At 34.6% G+C, this 14,425-nt stretch overlaps 1 protein-coding gene across 18 annotated transcripts in view; it reads left to right on the top strand.

The window, feature by feature from the left end:
* Positions 1-14,425, top strand: part of CCDC91 (coiled-coil domain containing 91) — a 163,445-nt gene that overhangs the window by 127,820 nt on the left and 21,200 nt on the right. For 13 of the 18 annotated variants that reach the window (XM_035550913.2, XM_050708290.1, XM_050708291.1 and 10 more), the window contains 2 exons: positions 1,521-1,634; positions 6,904-6,987. In XM_035550913.2, the coding sequence (XP_035406806.1) occupies positions 1,521-1,634; positions 6,904-6,987 (198 nt within the window). The remainder of the gene's footprint in view (positions 1-1,520; positions 1,635-6,903; positions 6,988-14,425) is intronic. The other 5 variants (XM_035550925.2, XM_035550922.2, XM_035550921.2 and 2 more) reach the window with 1 other exon arrangement.

Genomic DNA, 14,425 nt, shown 5'->3' with positions numbered 1-14,425 from the left:
AGTATCGTGTTTTAACTGAATACTTTAAATTGAATACTGTAAGTTTTGCAGCAAAGTATTTTTTTCTTCTGAATCAGACAATGTATGTACAAGGTAGACTCAGTCATTCTGACAAGAGCTTGAATGCCTGTTAATAATTAAATCTAAAAAATAAATTAATCCATCATTGATTTTTATGTTTTTATTAAAGTGATGAAAAATGTGGGGGTTTGTGTTTTTTGTTTGTTTTTAACAGTTTTTAGCTTTGCTTTCTGTGTACAAACTGTGTTGCTTAGTAAGCATTATTCTGATAGAAGATTTAGTTGATAATGGATCATATCTGATATGAATTGAGGATATGAATTGTGGTCTGTAGAAGAAAAAAATGTGATAACCTTATAATTTCTATGAGTATTTGAAACAGGTTTCATTTTTTTTTCACCTCTGTATTTTTTAAGGACTAGAACTTCTTGCAAAAAAAAAATGCAACTAAAGTAATATTGCTGAATAGTTATATTGTTATATGTTATGTTTCTGTTCTATAAAAACAAAAAATACATTCCATCGTATTAAATTTTGATTGCAGCTTACTATTTATTCACTAACAGTGAATGCAGTAAGCAAGCTTAAGTCTGTAGATACTGATTAGTGGAAGTACATCACATCCCTGCTTCGTTCTGCAGGTGCGCTGATAGTATTTCTGCTACATCCACTTTTGAATGTCTAGCGTAAAAGCATAGGAATTACAAATGCCACTATTTGACTTCTGAGAAATGAAAATTGCTTCAAACAATCAAACAAGCGAACTCTAATTAACTACCTGTTCCCAAGGCCCTATGTCAGACATGAAATTTCAGCTGAGGTCCACTATTTATTCAATCTATTATTCTGTATCCACACCTTCAAAGATAATGTATGGTGAATCCTGTGACTTTTCTGATTAGTCTTAAAAATAAATAAATAAATAATCCTCTCTTTCTTTTCCCTTTTACCTTTCCCCTCTCTCTTTCCTCATCCAAATAATTTAACACATACTGTGTCATTATTTTTACTGGATGTTGTGTAATTTTCTTATAATATTAATCTTTTGTGTGTTTCAGGAATTTTGGTTGTCATCTCATGTTCCTGAATTTTGAAAACAGAACTCTTGGCTAAATATTGTTGTTACTTATTTCATGAGTGACTTTGAGATGCTGGGACTTAATCTTTAGGACAGTGAGTTTAGTCCAGGAAGATTTTTCCTTAGCTGATAATTTATGCAAATAAATTGTATTGGAGGTGATTTAAGATTTTTAAGTTGTTTTTTTTTTTTTTAATTTTTTACGTTTTAAGTTGTTCCCAGCTTTCTCTATTATATTGTACTTCTAGTACTCAGTCAGAATTGATTTAGGGTCATGCTAATTTGGGGCAGGGAAGTAACTATTATCGTTTAAAAAAAAAAAAGTCATGATAAACTTCTACTAGGAAAGAAAAGGATGAGCTGAATTACATTTGTGAAATACTTGTAATATTTACACTTAACATGTTTTCCTTTTACAAAGGAAATTGTCAAGGAAGCATTAATGGAGGAGCAAAAACGAAGTGAAAAGGCAATCGAAGAAGCTGTGAAAAGGACGAGGGAGGAACTGGTGGAATATATTAAAGAACAGAAAAGGGTAAGTTACCAGTGGCTAAAGGGTTTTATTTCCTGGAGTGAGAAATTGATGAAGTTTATTAGTCCTGAAGCCTGTCTTGAAATGCACAGAAAAAACATCCTGGGGATGTTCAAGCAAAGGTTGGACCTGGTGTTTAGGGACATGGTTTAGTGGGTGACATTGGTGGTTGGGGGATGGTTGGACCAGATGATCGTGGAGGTCTTTTCCAACCTTAATGATTCTATGTTTCTCTTCACTGTTGATATATAGATCACACAATTTTGAATTGACAGTGAGATTGTCTAGATTTCCCAAATCAGATTATTTCAGCTGTATCTGGGAGAAAAATAAATAGGATTTTGGTTACGATAAACCTATATTTTGTTTGAAATGACAGAACAAAAAGTCTTCAGTTGCCTGCTACAGAGTTTCTGTAAATTTTCCTTTGTGTATAAATGGACTTGCACATCATTTATTACTCCTTTGCGGGTTACACCATACCTTTATAATCTTGTTTATATTAAAAGTATGTGAGGTCAAAGCCTGGGAAAAAAAAAAACAAAAAACTCCACTTTTGCAGCTTCTGCCATTTCCTCGGGTCCTGTCACTGTCCCCAGAGAGCAGAGCTCAGCGCCTGCCCCTCTGCTCCCCTCGTGAGGGAGCTGCAGGCCGCCATGAGGCCTCCCCTCAGCCTCCTCTGTTCTGGGCTGAACAAACTGAATGATTTCAGCCACTACGCATACTTCCTGCTCTCTAGACCCTTCACCATCTTTGTAGCCCTCCTTTGGACACTCTCTAATAGTTTTATTTCAGTTTTATACTGTTGTGCCCGCAATCACACACAGTACTCAAGTTAAGGCTGCACCAGTGCAGTGTAGAGCAGACAATCACTTCCCTTGACTGGCTGGCAATACTGTGTCTGATGCACCCCAGGATGCAGTTGATCCTCTTGGCTGCCAGGGCACACTGTTGGCTCGTATTCAACTTGCTGTTGACCAAAACCCCCAGATCCCTTTCTGCAGGGCTGCTCTCCAGCATCTCGTCCCCCCGTCTGTACGTATAGCCAGGGTTGTCCCTTCCCAGGTGCAGAATCCGACACTTGCTCTTGTTAAACTTCATATTGTTGGTGATTGCCCAGCTTTCTGATTTGTCAAGATCTCTCTGCAAGACCTCTCCACCTTTGATGGAGTCAACAGCTCCTCCCACTTTGTCATCTGCGAACAAAAACACCTTCTAGTCCTACATCCAAGTCATTTTTCTAGTTGTATGCTGGACATTTTGTCCAGAAGGATATTGTGAGAAACAGTACTGAAGGCTTTACAGAAATCCAAAATGATTATATCAACTGGCTTCCCTTGGTCAGCTAGATGGAAAGGAAATTAGGTTTGTTAAGTAGCACCTTTGCCTCATGAACCCATGTTGGCTGTGACCAATGACCTCATTGTCCTTCAGGTGTTTTTCAGTAACTCCTACAATAATTTTCTCCATAATTTTACCAGGCACTGAAGTGAGTCTGACAGGCCTGTAATTACCAGGGTCTTCTTTCTTTCCCTTCTTGAAAATTGGAATAATTTTTGCCAGCTTCCAGTCAGCTAGGACATCCCCAGATTCCAAAGACATTTGAGAAATAATTGAGAGAGGTTTTGCAATTACATCAGCCAGCTCCCTGAGTATCCTGGGATGAATCCCTTCGGGCCCCATAGACTTACATGCATCCAGGTGGTGACAAGTTTGGGATTGGCTGGGCTGGGAGTTTATCATTCACACAGTCACGGTTCTCCAACTCAGGGGACCTGGGGTCCCTGATCCTGTCATTGGTGTTATGAACTCGTTCTGTATTTAAGTTCAGAGTGGAAGATGTTTTTGACTCCAAATCATTAGGCACAATAGCTTATATAAGAGTAGAGTAAAAAGTAAGAGACAGAGTAAATGGACCTTGATCAAAGCCCATGTACCTGTCAGAGTACAAAATATACCTTATGAACTATATTAAAAAGCAGCAGCCTATGGAAGGAATTTCTAGAAAGAACTCAGGGAACACACCTTTCTTCCTTGGCTGAGATTTAATGATTTTTTTATTATTATTACTTTTTTTTTTTTTTTACTGAATGATGGGGAGAGTTTCAGTTATGCTCTTGCAAAGGTAGCATACACATTGTACATTTCATCATTGTTTTGAAAACAAGTTTTTAGAATCCTTCAAACATGGCTACAATGATATTAGAACCTGCTTAGCAGTGGTTAAGTGTTTTAAGAAAAGACTTATGAACAAATTTGTATTCAAAAACTTTTACCTCGTGGTAAATGTATTAAATATCAGTTTCCAAAGTAGCTTTTAACTCATTTAGTCATTTATTGTATTAGATTTTCTTTTACAAAATGTTTAGCAGTTGTGATATCAGTTTTAGGAAATCAGTTGCATGCTTGGCTAGTTATATATCTGTTGCAAATATTTTCAAGTAATAATGAGCTTTTACTATGCTTGGTTTCTTAGAAGAATTTCTATAACAATAAATAATAAAAATAATAAAAATAATAAAAATAATAAAAGATCTGTCAATCCCACAAGTTTTGCAGTACATTATACATGTAGTCCAACATTATACTACACTATATGTAACAGTAAATATTTACTTAGTTTGAATCTTTGTGTTAGAAGGAATTGACTGTGAATGAATCTTTTAAAAATAGATTGATAATTATTTGTAGAGATCATTCATGTCAACATAACATATATACAAGGAAAACAAACTAGAAATCTCCTGATGCAGTTCCAGAACTGACCTCAGTTGTAGTCCAGCTATGCTACTTCTATAATAGTGGTTACTTTTGAAGGCCAAGACACCATATGATTTACAAGTTCGGAGATTTCACAAATCCAGCTTCTCAGCATCCAATGTACACTTTAACAGTCACTTAATATATAGTATGTATGCATGGGATTCTTTGAAGTAGTTGTAAGTTACTTTAACAAAAAATTTAAAAAATGATCTTCCTTTATCCTTACACAGTACTTTTCAACCCTTTCTTTCCTGATCAGTATGCTTTTAACAGAAGTTCTTTGAGGAAACTAAATGTCCTAGGTTTCATAAAATTTCTGAGTAATTTATTGTCATATACATAAAATTTATTCATACCTATGGTGGATCTATAAAGACCCTATTTCAAAACCTTTCACAGATAAATAATTCAGAGTTAATCTAATTAGTTTTACATTATTTAATTAGTTTTTACATATTTAATTAGTTTTACACATAATACGTTTGACACTGTTGCCCACAAATGAGTCACATCAGTGAAAACAAAAGTGACTTGTCTCTTTGACTGTATTTTCTCATGGGCAAATGAACAAGTGGCAAGTGTGGGTGTGTGGGGGGGGAGGGTTATATGAAAAATGAGAGATTGGGAGCATAAAAGTTAGTTAGGAGGGGGGAAATGGAAGATAAAGCAACAATATCATCATGCTAAAATGCCTAAGATAAGAAAAAATGTTATTTACTCTGAATTCAAGCCAAAGTGTCTATATCAAGTGGAGAATGTCAGTAATTCTTCATCTCTCATTAAAGGACACTGCAAACTAAAACAAAACAAAAAAAAGAAAGGAAATTCTGAAGGCAACGTATAGTTTGAGACAATAAATGAAAGATGGACAATACATTGTCATTGTGCTTTTTTATATTTAAAATAAAATCCCAAGTTTTTAAACATATATGGAACTATATTGACAATGGTTCAATTTATATACTTTAGTCTTAGTTTTAGTTTCTTTATTGCATTTTCAATGAAGAACATTATACTAGAAAAATGTTTTCTATGTTGCCACAAGTAACATCTTAAGAATCTGGATACCTTAGATGTGAAGGAATTTTCACAGGAATTTGTCCCTTTATTTTGCAATTACTTCATAACCACAATTGTTCTCAAGTGTGCTTCAAACCTGAAAAAAAAGTAAGACTGACATATCTGTTGAAAGACATCTTTGAAAGGTATCAGACTTGTAGAGGTTTATATAAACCTTAACACCTTGAAGAACTCTTCTAAGTCAAATTTGAATACACTTGCTACCGCTAATAGCCAGGCATGCTTTTTTCAGCAAAGGCACACACACATTATGTCCAGAAAATTATCTTTGTTAATTTCCTGAAAGTTTATTTGACCCTGTAGTACATAGGTCCTTTTTTGAACATAAATGTCAGGAAGGCAAAACAATGTTTCACCTTCCTGATGATGTAAGGGAAAATGGGGTGGCGGTGGTGAACACAGGTACACACACATATAAAAAAGAAGACAGGCACTGAAGTAGGATTAAATAGCAATCCACTGTGTTCACTTCTAATTATCATAAAAATAAATGTTATTCTTAGATTATATCCAGTGCATAGTTACAGCACACTATTGGGTGCCACCTGTACCCTTGGATGACTAGATGTAGGGGGAAGCAATATCTTGCAGTTTGGTTAGAGAGTGAAGTAACAGTAGGAAAGCACTCGTCCATGAGTATCAACATTCTGTCCCATTTGACATAAGCCCAAGATTTGCTAACTCATTTGCCAGTGTTGTCTTTTGTGGCTTGATGTTCATAAACCTATCACCTCTGGGCTTGCATTGTGGTCCTTGCTCATCTGACTGCTTTGAAAATAGCCAGTACAGTGACAGGCACCCACATCTTAAGTGCCCCAAGATATAATAAATCACATAGGCCAGACATTCAGACTCATTGTGCCTGTGTTATTGATTGGAGTGAGAAGCCTTTTACATTTTTGCATTGTCTTTAAAAATTCTACTGTTTGTTTTCATACTGAATATATCTGAAGGGGTTTCAGGGTGTAATAGCTATTTGTTTTTTCCTCAGTGATGCTGATGTGATATTATACATTTGCATGTCTGTATGTAGGCACTCACATGTGTGTGTATGTAGACTTACATATCTATTTACTCTTTGGAGAACATGACAAGAAGTAGAGCCCTAGTGGAAAGAAATCGAGTTTAATGGTAGAGTTTAACTACAGCCTAATATTGCAGTTCCCAAAATGTTATCCATGGACTGAGACAAAGGCATGGCAGGTGACCTGACACTGACCTGTAGAACTGTATTACTTCTCTAATATTTTTGATTAAAGATTCGCTTAGTGAGTACATGGTGCTCTTTTAGGAACATATGTTAAAAAAAAAAAAAAAAAAAAGGCTTCTTGTATGAACTTCATGTGGGGCTTTGGTCCATTACATGAACACTCTGGTTCAGTTTGATAGCCATGAAGCATGTGAACAAAAACATATCTTTGTCCCACAGTGCGAGTTTTATAAGGAATTCCAAGGAACTTTCACATTTGTTTGCTCCTGTGTGCAGTGTAATTATGTGACAGACTTTATGGAGGTATGTTGAAAGTATTCTAATTTTGTGGTTAGAAGAATAAGACAAGTATGTTAGGATTGTGTGTAAAGTAATGTTTGGACAACACCTTTGTCATAGTCTTTTGCTTGCACTGTCTCCTATCACTGATCCAAGTTGTGAAAAAAAAAACACTAGGTGTAACCTACAACAGATACAACAACCTATGAAACTGTACAGTAGCAGACAGGCATTGTTGTAAGGCAGACAAGTGAATTATCAGATTCCACCGGTCTGAGAGAAGTCAAGTCAGCTGATTAACAGGAGTAAGAGTTAATTTCTGAACAGGGAAAAAGCTTGAAAACAAGTTGTAAAATAGCAAGAAAGCAGTGTCTGAATAAATAAATAAATAAAAATCAATGTTGAAGTATATTAAGGTCCTATGCATCTTAGTCTTATTTTGAAGTAATGAAACCATTCCTAAAGAAATTTGCAGTATGGAACTACACATTTTTCTTTTATGTAGGGAGTTTAGTGCCTGCTGTTCCACAAAGACAGTTCCTGAAAGAGTTGCCTTATATGACTAGCTGAGATGATTTTTTATTAAATTGCAGACAGAAAGCAAGAAAAGCAGCATAATAAAAACAATATTGCAATATTAAAATACTCCAAAAAGCCTTCAAAATTGACATAAGTGAATTTTCTATCCAGTGTTTAGTGAAATAGTTGAGATTTTCAATATCAAAACTAATAAGTTAGTTCAGGGATATTTTGAGAAGTAATGTAGCTAGGTAGTCACACAGCGTATTCTGTTTCTAACCAGTGAAATGGTGCAGGGATCCAGATGCATTCTAGCAGTAAAACATACTGGCAAGTAAATATTTTTATATAAATTATACATTCCTTTAATAATTTCTGTGAGACTTTATATACTTAAACTGCATGTAGAATGAAGAAAAAGATAGGAATTGAGTATATTGTTAACATATATGCTTAATTAGCTTCTATGATTTTTTGGGTTTTCTTTCCTGTCGATTGCAAATGCTAGCATCACTAAACTTCTCATGCACAAAAAGACTGCTCTACAGTAGTTAGCAAAAAAAATTGCATGCTGTAGTCCCCTGCAATAAATTTGAAGGGAAAAGTAACTCACCTGTGACTTTTTGGGCTAGATGTCCAAGTGGTTTATCCAGCAGAAAATATCCTGATAGTCCTGATCCTAAAAAAAATATGCTTACATGCTTTATTTTATGCTCTGATCTTGTTTACATTAGGTATCATGATCTGTAAAATGTTGGCAGAAAAGTGAATTTGGTGTCAGGCAAAGAACATGGAGAACATAGAAGTTCTATTACACTCAGTTCACTGCTGTATTTTCAATGTTCAGAATGCCATTATGAGCCTCAAACTGTGGATGTGAACTTGCTGAGATCCAGGAAAAAATCGTTTATATTTCTGTATACGTGTAGGTTCTAATTATTTTAAATGTATTAATTTCAAAGAGGGTGTATCACATTTTAATATTAAACAACTGAAATGCAAGTGGATTTCACTTTTCTGGAGGTATTTTATACTTAAAAAATAAAAAATCAATTGTTTCCCAACATCAGGAAGCACCAAATTAGTATAGTGAAAAGTTTGAGGTAATACTATTGTCAGTATAAGCCTACTGATTTCTTCCATTTTTCTTCTTTTCTTTATATGATGGAGATTTTTAAAAGTAAGTTCTTGTAGGAAGTGGAAGAACAGTAGGAAATGTAACATTTGATTTTAAATTGATTTTAAACGTGTTTTTAAGGTCAAATTCAAACCTTCTTTGTTCTGACAGGTATAAATTACATGTCCTGAAACAGTCTAACCTGCTGCATCTCAGGATTCAAAAGTGAACTTAAGGTTTCTATCACAGTCTCCCATTAGTCTTTCACCAGTGAAAATTGAAGCAAGAATGCATAGCTTAGCCATATACCACAAAAATTGCCTTAACAGTTTAGTAATTGCTAACTAAAATATGATATTTCACAAGTCCAGGGATTGTTTAAAATCATGAAGCAATGGCTTCGTGGGTTCTCTTCATTCTAGGTCAGATACTCTGTTTTTGCATTCAGATTGGCTCCTGAGTGCACTTCTATTTATAACCAAATTTTCTGTTTAAAAGATTGGAATGGACTTCATGGGTTTTCAAATCAATATTTTGCCATTATCTATAATTCCTTTCCAAAGTAGTCACAGAAGTGTTATCTTGAAACACTTACCGTAATCTTTTTCCATTTCATAGCAAGAGCAGCAGTAGGAAATTGTCATTTTATGAATTCATCATTCAAATAGGGATGTTTTAGGGGTCAGGCTTGTACTTGGTTGAGTGCACTTTGCTTTTGCCTAATGTGTTTTATAGCCTAATCCTCTGATCACAAGTTCAAGCAATCACTTCCCACCTCTGCTTCTTTACTGTTTGCTTTAGTAAAGGGTCATCAAGTCCTGCAGTGCTATTATTACTTTCCCAATAGTTGTTAATTCTGTACATTTTATATATCTGTAAAAGTACCAGGAGACAAAATAATACTGTAATAATTTTTTGTTAGTTTGTGTGCATCTGTACAGAACCACTAAAAATGTGGTCATGAAGTAGAGAGCTTTTTGGCTTTCTACATGTTGTGCTCTTATGTAACGGGGTGTTAGTGTAATAGTTTATAATTGCATAAGAGTTTGGTGGGGTTTTTTTGTTTGTTTGTTTGTTTTTGAAACTTTGTTTAATCATCACTGAAGCATTTTATGATTCTTTTTGCATAAGGGACTTTTTTGAGTATCTCTATTTAAATAAATGCTAAAGGTCCAGTTTGATTTTAGTGTGAATACAAAGGCTTCAAAAATGTCAGCTTTATCCTGGAGCATAGAAAATTGGATTTTCCTAGTTTTTACACAGGAATTCATACTCTTAGAGTTATCCATCTTGAGGATTTGACTGTTGGGATATTTGACATTTTAAATAATTGAATTACTTGGGTTATTTTTTTTTCTCTTTGCGATTACTTGTTTATACAAGATTTTGTGAGACATTTATGCACTGTTTTCCCTTTGTCCTTAATTTCTTTTTCCACTCCTGTGGTTGAGTTTTTAATGTCTACAGTACTTGTATTGTGTGTTCTAAAATAATTATTTCCAGTACTATCAAATAAATAATTGAACTGAGTTCTGAAAGGGTGACTTCACATTAATATGGAATAAATTAGATCCAGTGTTTCAGTGATAAGAAATAAGATTTTGGTGCAGAAACCTTTATTACCTATATTTTTCAGATTTCTTTATTGGCATCTTTTCTACCAATGTTTTATGCTTGTCTGAATCATTTTGAACTAAGCCCCCAGGAAGAGGAGAGTGTAGCTAACATTCTGCCTATATTCAAATAGTAGAAAACTAGTGAAAAAATATATTTAGCCTAGGAATTTCTGTTCTTATATGTGAATTCTAAGGTCAAGTTTTGCTTGAGAGAATTTTGACTAATTTGAATAGTTATATAGATTTACTGTCTTAAAATTAAAGGCTGAAATAAGTAGATGCAGGAGCATAAAGAGCATTATGTCCATTGAGCATTTGTCAATCACATACTTAGTTTCACCTTAGTTCTGCTGAGGTGAGAGCACATCTTGCCTGATTTTTTTTCTAATATTGAAGATAAATTAAAAATTGTTTTCCACCTGTCATCTGAGATGCCCAGCAATTTTGGTATTTCTATCTGTACATCATTATTCTGTCTTAATTCTTTTATGTTTAAAAAAATACCTTTCAACAGGAACCAGGTAGTCCTCTGTAGGTAACTTTGGATCACAACTTCTTTTACAATGCCATTTTTAACCGTTGGTTGGTATGTAGTTGTTCACAGTTAAGATTTGAAATACAAATGGTTAAGCTTTAACCAGAACCATAAAGCACTAGTTTTATAAACACTGAACCATGCACTAGGAAAAAAGTGCTAAATATTTAATGTTACTGAAGCCAATATAAAAAATATTAACAAATCCTCTTCTTCAATGCATTTTATTCCCCAACAGTTGTTTAGTTCCCAACATTGTTTAGTCCCTAAGTTTTACCCCCCAACTTAATGGATAAAGCTACTTTCTGAGAATATTCAAGTAGAAAATTCATGAAATTACGTTTTGGGAATAAGTTAGCCATGAATGATTTTTAATCTTTTTCAGTGCCTTCAGCATACCAACCATGTATACAGGAACCTAAATAGTATTATGTACAAAATTGCAACATATCTTTGTTTTGGATACTTTACCATATTTCCTCTTTTTATAGAAAACTTGATTTAGTTCTATTTAATATTTGGCATACTGTAATTTCTCATTCACTTTCTTTTGGTACCAGTTGGATCATTTAAATCAACATGGCTGCTGCAAAGAAGAATAAACACAAGCATGAGGGATTCAGTACAAAAGAAAAAAAAAACTACTCAGGCTAGAATATGATTATGTTTAAGACAGGCTGAAAAGTAATTTCTATCCTTTCTGTTTCTTAAACTATGGAAATACTAGATGTGTCAGGAATACATTTTTAAATGAAACATACATCTTGTTAGGCAATGTAAATGAGATTTCCTTTGAAAGAGAAGATAACATGTCTGGCCATCTTTATGAACCAGTGTTCAGGAGAATTACCACAAGTGTTCCTATGAATTCGATAATTTTACTCCATATGTACTCTGTGTATTTTCGGTGGAAGATAGAGAGCTGTAGAAAGATTAGATGAACAAATGGAGTTGGTATTATGTCAGCCTCACTATGCATCTTGCATGTCTTCTTTTTATGGTCAGGGACTGCAGCAGCAAGTAGAACTTTGCTGTAGTTATCCCAGTTTGGTTCTCCATCCTACCATGCTGTGGATCCCACAAGCTATGCAGCTGTAATCTGTTTGCACCAGTTTTATTAGTGGAAAATAGTGAGGATTTTTTCAGGGGAAAAAAACCCTTCCAGGAGCCACTTCCAAAATTATTTTCATTAGAAGATTAGTGCTACAACCAACAAAATACTTCCTTTCTGAGATTCATATGTTGCACAAAAGACAACCTTACTCTGAGGAAAGCATAAAGTGCTGCCTTGATCTTTCTTTGAAAAGAAAACAGCAGCAACAGCAAAGCATTCAATTATTTTATTGAGACAGCAGGAGACAGACTTGAGAGACTACTGGAATATTTAGGATATCTTCCTAGTGGTATTCCATGCACTCACTCATTCAAAGAACCTGTTCTTCTAGGCTCCTAACTCACGACATCAGATCACTTCAATTGCTTTGTAATACCAATTTAAGCAAGTATGACTATTTGTCAGATGAGACATCTATACAAACTAGAATGGCACCCAGAGAGTTCAGACCAAGTTTTAATTTTTCCTGGTATCTACAACTCTCTGTTGTAAGGAAGGGTTCAAGAAAGTCCCCACCACATTTGCTTCCTACTTGTTTTGTGTTTGCTGGCCTCTCTGCCAGTGGCTACCTCAGAGTGAGTAAGGTCTCATAACTTCTAAAATATTTGTCTTATCAAATATGTAGAGCTGGGAAAGGCAGAATTTAACTCATTTATTGTGCAACAGTTAGCCCATGTTCTGACTCATGCTGAACAGAGGAAAGAAAGACGTCTTCATCTTTCATCATTCCTTCACCCATGTTCAGTAAGTTAAAAGTAGGCAAAATAAGAGAAATAGCACAGTGCTTTGTGTTGTTTTCACAAATACTCTTTATTTTCAGTCATCTTAGGGGTTACTTACAAGTAGCTATGAAGTTTTCAGATGGCAGTGTGATTTTCCATGTTGATGGTGTCCTTGTAAATTACCCAGAAACTGAGTCAGGCTGAATTCAATAAAAACCAAAATATTTCCAAATGTCTTTTAAAAACTTCAGTCATCAAAGCAGATAATTGGTCACTACTGTGCTTCAAACTAAGATCTGCTTCCAACTATTTGTTGCTAGAAAGGTCAGGAAATTCCTTGCTCTGCTTCGTATTTATTTATTTTAATACATGGGCAGTGTTACAGATTGTGTAGAAGAAACCTGAAATGTTATTTGCCTTTTGTTCAAAACCAGGCATTTTCAACTCTTAAAATCACACAAATGTTAGGAAGTTTTATGGAATGGAGAGCTACAAAATTGTTCTGTTTTTCAGTTCCACTACTTTTATTGTCAGTGCTACTGATTTAAAGTTGTGTATAAATCTCATAGTTCAGTAATTTACTGCCTATTCATTGCTACTGAGTGCTTTATAAAAAACTCATTCAATGTTATAGTTTGCATGTTTATAGCAGACCAAAATGCAATGGTCAAATATTGTGCATTTTGTTTATGCATGTCTTAATTTTTGTGTCTTTCTCATGTCTTAATTTTAATTAGCTATGCAGACAGAAAAAATGAATTCTTGTAGTTGGCATACACAGGACAAGTAAGAAAGAGTTTTTACCAAATTAATTTTCTTCTAATGAATAGGTTATTTAAAGAAGTGTTCTAAATGACAAAGATTTACTTCATGAGAGAAATACTTACGGTAAGCATTTCCTATAGTTGTAGATCCTAAACTACACCAACATAGCCAGTCAGCAAGCAAATTTTATTTTTTCCTATTTGAATGACATTCATCTGCCTTCAGGAAAGTTTACTGCTTGTTTTCTGATAACAAAACAAATTATATTAAGCAGTCAAATTGTCTCTGTTATGTGTATGCAGCTTTCATTAACTTCAGAGGGCATATTTGGCTTACAGGGGAAAGAAATAAGTTTACATGTTATGACTTGAGTAATCATTTGAATGACAGACTTACCTTTCTTCAGTTCACAGACTCTTGTCACATGCACTCCCATCTCAATTTAAGTGACAGAAGCTGGGAGCAAAGATATAACCATTGTAAGAGAAATTCACTGTACTGCTGTGTGTTCCCATATGATTTGTGCAGCTGTGCCTCATAACCTTTAGAAGCAGCATAACTAAACATTGCATTTCTCTGACTAATATTTACCAAAATATAAGTGCACACTTAAGAATTGCAGATATCCAAATTAGATATTTGAGGGTGTAGTATTTAATAGATCATTTTTTCCAATATTATAGAAACTAAGGACCTATTTCAGCAACAGTATTTTATTTGTATTTAAAAATCACTGGCAAGCTGGTATAAACTACATCTGTCTTATTGCAAAGTGAAGAAAAATCTGGAAAATTTCTCTCCTGGCTTTGTATGAAGAAATAATTAGTTTGGTAATGCTATGGTTACTTTTGGAAACTAGAGTCCCACTTCCTCTTTCCCTGACCAGGTGCTTTCTGTGCAGTTCTGTCCAGCCAGAAGGGTGTGTGGGAGCTTACCTCTGTGGGGACTTCGTATGTGCTAGGACAGTCAGCTTAGGTATTTACCGTGTAACTAAGAGGAACTAGAAATATTTTTTCTCGTCTGTGCAAAAGACTTGGAATGTTTGGAAAATACTACTGTTTACCTTAATGCACA

Source organism: Cygnus atratus, chromosome 1 (assembly GCF_013377495.2).
Source record: "Cygnus atratus isolate AKBS03 ecotype Queensland, Australia chromosome 1, CAtr_DNAZoo_HiC_assembly, whole genome shotgun sequence".
Taxonomy (NCBI): Eukaryota; Metazoa; Chordata; class Aves; order Anseriformes; family Anatidae; genus Cygnus; species Cygnus atratus.
The sequence above is the reverse complement of the archived record's forward strand: the minus strand, read 5'-3'. Positions and strand labels throughout refer to the sequence as shown.